Source organism: Aplidium turbinatum, chromosome 3 (genome assembly GCF_918807975.1).
Source record: "Aplidium turbinatum chromosome 3, kaAplTurb1.1, whole genome shotgun sequence".
Classification (NCBI taxonomy): domain Eukaryota; kingdom Metazoa; phylum Chordata; class Ascidiacea; order Aplousobranchia; family Polyclinidae; genus Aplidium; species Aplidium turbinatum.
In genome coordinates, this window is record NC_137474.1 from 29,535,033 (window position 1) to 29,545,160 (window position 10,128).

The following is a 10,128-nucleotide window of genomic DNA, read 5'->3' on the forward strand; positions in this document are numbered from 1 at the left end:
AGCACAATGATTGTTTATCCATATGAGTTTTGTACTTGACTCACTAATCTATGAAAATTTGGACGATAAGTTGTTAATGCTGTGCGAATTAATTCTTCCAAGTGTTTATTTGTCAAGGTTGCACGATGTTTTGGTTTTACAAAGTTATAAATTCTTGTAAAAATGAATAAGTAAGTTCCGGCACTACTTCTAAGCTTCAACTAATCGCTGCTTATAGCGACTTTACTAAACTTCCAATTGTTGCTGACTGAACTCAAAATGAGCCAGGAGAAGCACAATGTTGCTTTTGCAAAGTCACAATTCCATTGTTTAACAATGGCTACAGTAAAAGAGAGACTCTTTTTTGATCTTTGTGTTGTATTGGCGCAAATTAGATTTTGAAGACAGTGTAGGCTAAGTAACAAATTTTAATTTATACCAACCGATTTTTGCTCCCCTATCAATGTGGCGCTCATGGCTCGAGCCACCTGCTATACCCTAGGTACGCCACTGTTTGGTTGACAGTCCGAGATAATATATTTATAAAGCATACTCTTAATTTTTTTGCAATATTACGATTCAATACAAGAGCCACAAAATTTATGTTGAAGAGCCGCATGCGGCTCGCGAGCCGCAGTTTGCCCACCGTTGGATAGTACATTAACTTAGTTTGGCACGGCTCAAGTTACAGTAAGTAACTAGGATGGGATTCGAACCCTAGATTTCTGCATTAAATAAAAAACTAGTCCGAAAATCATTTTAATTTAATCGTGTCAAGATCCTAGCGCGTTTTTGTCATTTTGCGGTTTCGACATTATAGGCCTCATTGTGTACACAACTCATTAGTCGTGTCCTGTCCAGATTCTAGTATTTAGAAGTCCATGGAACAACCTTCTATAAATAGTGGTGTAGTTTGCGTAAATGATTATTGATGGATTATTATTATAATTGATGAATGATGAGTTGATTATGAGAGTTGTGTTATGAGTTGTGAGTTGGTAATAGACGCAAAGATTATTGTTGATCGAGAGTTAAAGTATTGAATACGAGTAAAGCAAAGTTGATGCTAATATAATTTCTGATTAAAATTAGAATCGTATGAGAAGCTGTGAGTGGAATACGTTAAACTCGATCAATAGTCGCAAGCGTTGGAATCTATTGCTGTTTACTGTTACTGTTACTTTGATTAATTGGTGGAAGTGGTGAACCATTCGTTGGGGTCCTTCAAACGTTTTCATATATCATTTCACTAGTAGATCTATTCGACATTTAATTGACTGCATTTCGGTAATATCCCATTAAACTACGTCATTGAACCTTTCTAAGTTTCTTTCCTGGTAAGAGATAGAAAGAAACTGTGACATTCACACAAAATTACAATCTCAACAATCACAATTTCTCCAGCTCAAAATATCCCAATCCCCGATTCCGAAAAATTCTCATGTCTCAACTCTCCATATTTTCTATTGTTCCATGAAATATTGTTCAATAAGCTCCGTTGTTTAACCAAATGTAGCTTTTATCAACAATTAATCGATGAACCATTGTATGACTGACATTTATACAATTTAGAATTATTTGTTGCTATTATTTATATGTTTGTTAGAAAGCCCGCTGTAGGTGACAAAACTTATGAATTGTTTCTTTTGTGAAAATCCAAACTACTTTACAATTTCGATATAATGCTTCAAGAACAAATTTTCATAAATCGAGTAATGGAAATGTTACAACGTTGATGCAATTTGCTTATGGACTCTGTTAGGTAACAAATTGGCAACAAACAAATTTGTCAGTTTAAACAATATATGAGAATGTTGAATGTTTGAGAAGTGTCTGGTGTTCTGGCTAGAATGCAAACCAGATAAAAGTTTACAAACAGATATGCAATACATCTTCACAACCTCTTTCTTAATTTTGAGGAAAAGTTTATTTTGCCAATGCAATAATCAAAGATGTACGTATACGCCGCAAATTCTACGCCGCATACTTGCGGCGTATACTTTTTGTTTGCGCTAACACTTGCGGCCACATTTTTTTGGATAGTTTGCGCTTGAGGCTGCGCCGTAAAGTTTTGGCAGTTTTTTAGCGCATAGTGTCACCCATACTTTTTAATGTCTTAGTTGTTGTTTGCAATTTTTTTTGTCAAACTGCGAAATGTTGACGTCTTGCAATTGCCCATTGTTCTAGTGTTGTGTTACAGTGTCATCTATTGTTCAGTCAGCTGGAGTTTGTTTGTATACCGCACTACCGCCTTTGACGCTAGAGTCCCACGTGGAGACTGAAGTCTTGCAGAAAAAAAGAAAGAATTAGTTAAAAAAACTTAGGCCTACTGAGAAGTTAGTAAATTACGGGTCAGAACAGGAATGTAATGTAAGCAAGCAAGTAGGTAGGTTGGTAATATCGCTCCATGTAAAATGTAAGCAATGACTTGGCTTCATAGTGTGAAGTATTTTTAGTCAAGCAGTGTTGAAGGCGTTTGTAAGCAATTGTGAGCACTTTACTTTATATTAGTTAAGTCTTGCATTTTGGGGAAAATCAGAAAATTCTCAGGCAATGAGCAGTGCAGCCTATAAACAAACTCAAATATTTGGTCTCCGACCGTGATTGCTTGCATGGTGTTGTACTCTGTATGTTATATGTAGGGGAGATGTGGGACCTATCGGACAAAATTGACCTAACTCTTATTATTTCTAATTTTCAAAGCGGTATTGAATGTTCTTATGTGTTTTTGTTTACTTACATTTAAAATGAACTCATGGTGACCCATAGACAGCGGTTCCTAATAATAACAGTAATTTTATTTACATGTGAAAAAGATGACTCAAGTGTCCGAAGGGTCCCCACCGGTGGGGATCTTTCGGACACAGGGTGGGGACCTTCCGGACATAAAAAAAATGAAGTAAAATATCATAAAATAATATTTTTACAGCTTTAAAAATCGCCGATGTTACAAAAACTGTAAAGATTGGCTATATAAAAATCGTCTTCAGAACACGATTTTATTTACAACCCATACAAAGCCAGATCAGCCCAAAACCTAAAAACTTCACGTAGCCTACCAGTAGTCGTTTCGTAGTGGCAACTGGGATGGTTTGGGAAACACTTAAACAATGTTATTTAACGTAACTGATGCTGCATCTACTTCTTCAGGAAAGTGAAAGCTATCTTTGATCTTCTGTGATCGTTTTACAAAATTTACCTCGAAACCACCATCTTCTTCAGGCCCGGCACAGATTTTTCCGATAAAATTTCTATGCTTTCCCTGTGATGAAAACTCTTTAATGACAGCAAAACCTCCAACTTCCACCTTGTGCTCCATAGAAGTTGGACCACCTGAGATTTCGCTTATTCCACTTAATCATCGTCACTTACAGTGTCCGATGATAAGTGTACAAATATATCACTTTCGCTGGTGGAAGAAACAGCTCTTTTTCTTTTTCTGGAGTAGGCTCTCTCTCTCTCTCTGTAGGTATCATGGCTGATACAGCCCTCGATGTGCAATGATGTTCCAGTTTGATCGATCTCGTGCGTCTTGCCAAATTTTAGTAGGTTTTTTGATTTGTGGTTGAAAATTGTGCAAAAATGTGAATCTTTGAGCTCCTCTTGATCGTTTTCCTATTATTTTTCCACTTAAAGATAAATCTTCAAGTTCGCCTTTCCTTATGCTGTGACCCAAGAACTTCAGTTGCCGCATTTCTATAGATCTCATTATCTGCTGCTCCTGGCCCATCTGTTGGAGAACTGCTCTGTTGGTTCGAAAAGCTATCCATGGAATTTTAAGAATTCTTCGATAAAACCAAATTTCTGCAGCTTCAAGCTTTTTTCGGGTTTTTGTTGTTAGCGTCCAGGTTTCACATCCGTACATCAAAATTGACCAAACAAAGCATTTTAACAAACGAATTTTTAAAGTTTTGGAGAGCTTTCGATCTTTAACCCTATTTCCTGTGGGGGGGGGTCGGTGGGGACTTGCTCCTTTTCAAAGCAATATCATTAAAGAACAACCCGATCCACAGCTTTAAAATTTCTTAACTTTTCCTAAAAATTATTCAAGTATTTATTCCGCTTTAAATGACGTTGCTATTGTCTATAGTTTTAGAAATATGGCATGATTTTCATAACATACTCTGATATTTTAGCTAGCTACTAGCTAGCCCTTTTGTTTTCAAATTATACGGATTAATAAGATTACTGAGCGCCGCCGTGCGTGGAACTGCGACGCAGATATCTCATGAGTTGGCTTTGTTGTAAAGCATTCAACCGTAATGAGTCCGCCTTTTGTTTGCAAACTCGAGTTTTGAGTTGCTTTGATTAATCTTTTAATTACATCTGAGTTGCTTTGAAAAGCTATATATAATCCGATAAGCTATACTAAAAAAATGTAACTTTACGTTGTTTTCTATGGCGAATACATTTTGTTTCTAACTTATAACAAGAAGCAGTAGAAAATTTTCTTGCCAAAACTCTGTTTATCTCATAAAACAAACAGACTGATGTGGTAAGTTTCTTGATTTTTTGTCGGAAAGCAAGGAGTGCGTTCTTGACCCGCCAATAAACTTTTCCATGTACCTGTACACTTATATTCACATGAATGTTGTGAAAATGTTTTATGAAAACGAGAGATTGATGGATATTGAAAAGAACTTGACACAGACTATCTAAACTGCTTGGCTTTTGTGGAAAAACACGCGCAGCTAAATTATTGTGCTTTGACAAGCATTGTGCATATTGTATCATCACTGAATCTTTACCTAAATGGTAATTTTGCAGTTGCTTGAGAGATTACAAAATTATTTTTTTATACGAGGATTGAAAAGTTTTGATATATCTCAGCAGAAACACTATTAGGACCAACTCAATAATTTCAAACTTTTCATTCAAATGTTGGTCTTCAAAAGCTTATTTTCACAAAACGGTGTATGCCTACATCTTTTTCTCCATAAATTTAGACGTTTGTGTCATTTGGAGCAAAGTTGTTTGTTGGGTTGAAAGAATCTGAAATCAATGCCTCGTTTGTGTAACGTATCGTAACGTAATCTATCAGTCAGCGCTTTTGTGCCTTTTTGTTTTCGAATACATTTCCGTGACAAAAGATTGGCTTTTGTAATAACGCCATCAACCATAGAGTTGTATTCTCTGACTGCATCTCAAACGCTATGCCATACTCAGCAATTTTTCTAAAGCATTGTTACACAAAATGCATATCTGACAAAAGAAGGGAAATATGTTGAATTGAATTATATTTTATACGGATCGTTTTCCTTGTCCTTGAAAAAAAGAAAGAACGATTTTTATCGTTTGGCATAAAAATATGTATATTGAGGTTCACCTTGGTTTGCATAATGAAAATCACCCCAAAGAATTGCTTGAAGTGAGCTTTGCAGCTATTTGATCCTTCGCGATGATATCAATTATAGTTTCTATCAGATGAAACCTGTTCAAACTATTTTTTTAAAACTATGGTTCATTCAAGAATATAATAGCTTACTTCACTTTTACGTTTTTACTTCGATTTTTTCACAAGCAAGACTTTACACAAAACAAGTTATTAACAACGTGAGTTGATTGACCATAGTAGCCTAAATGGACCAAAATGCTGTGTCCAAAACTTGATTACTTTTTATCAAAATGTTTGCACATTGGAAACAGCAATCACTTTGTTTCAAATCAGCAAATCACTTTTTGTCATTGGTTCAACGTCTGCAGACGTCTAATCTAATATACGACAAAATTGGTTTTCTGGGTCTTCGGTTCGGAAAAACATCATTATGATGTATTGTGACGTGGTCTATCAGCCAGCAGTAGTTTATGCGTCTTTTGTTTTTGGATGTGTGTCAATTACAAAAGATGGTTTTTGCAGTAACGCCATCAACCGCAAACTGCATCTAAAATGCTATTTCAAAATTTGAACAGAAAGAAATCTTCTAATGCGTAATAAATAACTTGACACAAAATGCATGTCCAACAAATCAAAAAAAAAATGTAGAAAACGTTATTTTGCAAATCTAGTTAACAACATGAAAAAAAACACTTAAATCATATTGACACAAACGTGCATTTTTAAAATATCAATGACCTTCAATTTTGCCCAAGGAAAAAGTCAACACTTTAGTGATTTTTTGTTTTTTTACGACAATAGCACTCGGCCTGAAAAATAATTTCTTTCTATTTTTCGTATTGTTATGCCACGACTCTGAGTTTGTCACGCAGAACGGGAGTTCCATTTGGCAAACGACCTGTTCTATAGCCTACCAACACGATTTGACTAAACGATTATTATCACTACATTTTGTCACAACTGTTTGCAAATTGTTTCATTCAAAGTGATCATTGTTGGTAAGTATTCAAACATTTCACTTTGGAATGCATCGTGACATAGTTTATCAGTAAGGAGTTTTAGGCGCTCTTTGTTTTTGGAGTGCATGATGGCCTAAAATGGAACAAGCTCCTATCGAAGCAAGTCACTACCTTTGGATAGGTTGTTGTTCAAATACCACGTGACACCACAGGCTACCTTACTTTTCTGTATTCAACCGCTACCCAGACAGCAAATCAGACACTTTTTACATCGATTCAACGTCTTTAGACGTTGAAATAATGTTAATAACGAATAAATAGCTTCCTGAGATGTGCTGTGAAATACAAAGTGTTTCTTGATCATGCATAACCAAATTCGACAGTGTGAATGTGAAAAATAATTTGCTTGATTTAGTTCCAATATCAAGTAATGACAGTACGTTTGAAAAAGTGTAGACTATAAACATGTGACTCAAAAAGAACTTGAAATAGTTTTTTGTGGTGATTTTGTCTCATTCTCTGCAAATGTTGAAACAAAGCAAATTTTTTTTTACAATGCCTCCGGCAAACCAACAAGCAAACGCGAGTCGGACGCCAATTACGATTTCATTGAAGCGTGGACGACGTCTCCGCGTAAGAGATTAAAATCTACACAATGGAATTAACCCGTCACACTCAATTATAAGTTAATTACGAAGCAATTTCTCAAGTCAAATAAAAAAATATTACCAACCATCAAATTATTTGATTTTTCAAGTTGCGCTGTTGAACAAATTGCAAAAGAGTTTCGATGTTATGTTGTCAGATAAATTATCTACACCATGTGAAAATTTGATTGATCTATCTTGCGTAGTTTTTGAGTTACACGATCTCAAAGTGATAATGTCGAACCGACCCCCCCGTCCGCAAATCAACTGGCCAAAATACGTCACAGGATAAAGGGTTAAAGATTTTTGCCATGGTGTTGAAACTCGACTTTGATAATGCAATGCGTCGTCTAATTTCTTCTTCACATCGGGTGCTTGGATTCAGTATTGAGCCCAAATAATTGAATTTTTGAACCTGTTCAGTTTTGTTATCATTGCAGTACACGCAAATTGTTGGTTCAGGAAGACGTTTCGAGACTGCCAGAGTTTTAGTTTTGTTAATGTTTATTTTTATTCCATATTTTTCACTGGATGTTTGAACTGCATCTAGTAAAATTTGCAAACCACATTGTGACGTTGCAAGCAAGACTGTGTCGTCTGCATATCGAATGTTATTTATAAGTTTTCCGTTTATATTAATTCCTTCATCAATATCTTCCAGTTCTCTAAGGATGAGTTCACTGTACAAATTGAAGAGATCTGAGCTCATGACACAGCCCTGTCGAACACCTCTTGATATTTCCATCCATTCAGTGATTCCATCGGGAAGCATGACAGCGGCTTGCTGCTTGTAGTATAGATTGTGAATCATACGGAAATCTTTATCATCAATCCCAATTCGTTTTAGTGATGAAAGAAGCTGGAAATGGCGTATTTTATCGAAAGCTTTCTGATAATCTATGAAACACAGAACACATCTTGTTGATGTTGAATTGAACGTTCACACAGCATGCGAACTACAAAAATTGCATTTCTCGTTCCTCTGTCAGGCATGAATCCATATTGGCAAGCAGATATTTCCGGTAAAATCTTTCTTCGTATTCTTTGGAGGACAATTTTCAAGAGCAGTTTTAATGTATGTGACATTAGACTTATCGTTCTGTGATTTCCACATTCAAGTGTGTTTGGTTTTTTCGGAAGGGCAATAAAAAGAGATTTCAGCATATCCTTAGGTAATTCACCACTTTCATAAATGATATTAATGAGATTCCACAACAAGCTTATTCCATCTTCTTTCAAGGCAATCAACATTTCCACCACAATTTCATCTGGGCCTGCTGCCTTGCCGGTTTTTGAATTATCTAAAGCCCACTGTACTTCTTCCTTTAATATTGGTGGTCCAGTTTCACAATTAATCATATCATGATCAATATTTTCTCTGTCATCTTGAAAAAGGTCAGTAATGTACTCTTCCCAACGTTTCTTGACATCTTTCGGTTCATAGAAAATTTTGCCATCAGAAGATCGAATGCACTTCGAGGTTAATACAGGACCGGTTTTGGATATTAAGCGTATTTCCTTGAACAGTTCCTTCGGGCTGATGTCTTTAAGCCTTTCAATTTTTTCACACTTTTCTTCTAACCATCGTTCTTTTGCAGATTTTCACTTTTCTTGAATAGATTGATGAATTTTATTATATTTTTCTCGGTTTGTTTTTGACTGTCTTCTTTCTGACTTAAGATTTTTTATTTCTTCAGTCATCCAGTGAGGCTGTTTAGTTCGTCTGGTTTCTTTTGGTATAGCTTTATCTGCTGCTGTTAGAATACTTGTTTTGAGATTGTCCCACTGATTATCTATTGTTTCGTTCTTTTGGTTAGCTGGGAGATTAACCAGGACAGCATGACAAAAATCTGTTCTTGTTACAGGGTCTTTCAGAGCAGTTAACAAATATTTCGGTTTGCATTTCGGTTGTTTTAAAGTGTTTAAACGAATTTTAATTGTTGCAATTACAGGGTTATGATCACTGTTTGCATCAGCACCTGGATAGGCTCTTGCATTAGAAATGGAAGACCTATATCTTTCATTTATCATAATGTATTCAATTTGATTTCTTGATCGGTCACCAGGACTTGTCCAAGTATATCGACGTCGAGGGTGTGCTGCAAACCATGTGTTCATAACAGCAAGCTTTTTTCCTTCACACCAGTCAATGAGCAATGAGCATCTCACCGCGATCGTTTTGTGATCCAAGGCCGTGAGGTCCAACAGTTTTTTCGTGTTTGTTGCAGCCAACTTTAGCATTAAAATCCCCCATCACAATATTTACTTCCTGTGATTTACATTCTTTGTACAATTCATCCAGTGAGTCGTAGAAATCACCAATTTCCGAGTCATCTGCATCCGTTGTTGGTGCATAAGCAACAATCAGATTGATATTGAAAGGACTAGCTTTCACTTTTACGAGAAGCAAACGATCAGATTTAGGCCAACTACCCAATATTGATTTAGAAAGTTGTTTGTCAATAATCACAGCAACACCTCTTTGATGTTCATTACCTCCAGAATATATAATTGTTTTATCATCTTTCATGAATTGACCAGTTTTTGTTTATCTTACTTCGCAAAGACCCAAGCAGTTCATTCTCATTCTGTCCATTTCTAGCATAATATTCTCCAGTTTTCCTTGTTGGTAAAGTGTTCGTACATTCCATATGGCAATTCTTTGAGTTCGTTGTCGGAATGTTTTTGCATTAATTACAGTTGTTGAATGACGATCGAAGGAGCCCTGCAATTGATGACTCCGACTACCGGGCGAGGGGCTCTGGTTTCTAGAACTCGGAGACCCATTTACGCCGTTTCTCGTATTTTTGTTAAACTTTTGCATCATTGTAGACTTGGCCATAGTACTGAAGTAGGTAGGCCAGTTCCTTTCTTCAGCGCCTCTGTGTTTAGTCAGCCGCACTGCTTCCAGCCGCACCACGAGGAGGTACACATATGCCTTGGTGCCAAAAGCGGTCACCCAACGGCCAACGATAAGGCTATCTGTAGCCTAATTATTGCATTCTTGTATCTATTTTTACTGGAGCGTTTGGAACAGTGGGGACCTTTCGGACAGTGTCTCTTTATCATGTCTGAAAGGTCCCCTGACCTCCATTTTGACCAAACTTACAAAATTTTCTGAAGTGAGAAAGGCGTTTTATCTAAACTCTATTCCTTCTGTAACCATTAAACAAACTTAACTAAACAGCATAAATAAAGGTACAACAAT

The 10,128-nt window shown here is 36.3% G+C and overlaps 1 protein-coding gene across 1 annotated transcript; it reads right to left on the reverse strand.

Annotated features, from left to right (window-relative positions):
* Nucleotides 1-2,780: 2,780 nt before the first annotated feature.
* LOC145766681 (uncharacterized) lies at nucleotides 2,781-9,571 on the reverse strand. Its single transcript, XM_082578391.1, has 6 exons — nucleotides 9,478-9,571; nucleotides 9,090-9,254; nucleotides 8,102-8,509; nucleotides 7,485-7,817; nucleotides 3,179-3,312; nucleotides 2,781-2,855 (listed from the first exon to the last, which is right to left on the reverse strand). The coding sequence occupies exons 1-6, from the start codon at nucleotides 9,569-9,571 to the stop codon at nucleotides 2,781-2,783; spliced, it is 1,209 nt and encodes a 402-aa protein (XP_082434517.1).
* Between the last annotated feature and the right edge of the window lie 557 nt (nucleotides 9,572-10,128).

Excerpts from the sequence above, each read along its gene's own strand:
- LOC145766681 (XM_082578391.1), bottom strand. The coding sequence starts at position 9,571 with ATGGAATGTACGAACACTTTACCAACAAGGAAAACTGGAGAATATTAT. Across the intron at positions 8,510-9,089 it reads TGGATCACAAAACGATCGCG|AACGATGGTTAGAAGAAAAG; the intron begins GTGAGATGCTCA and ends AATCTGCAAAAG. Across the intron at positions 7,818-8,101 it reads TAATATCATTTATGAAAGTG|ATTATCAGAAAGCTTTCGAT; the intron begins GTGAATTACCTA and ends TGTGTTTCATAG.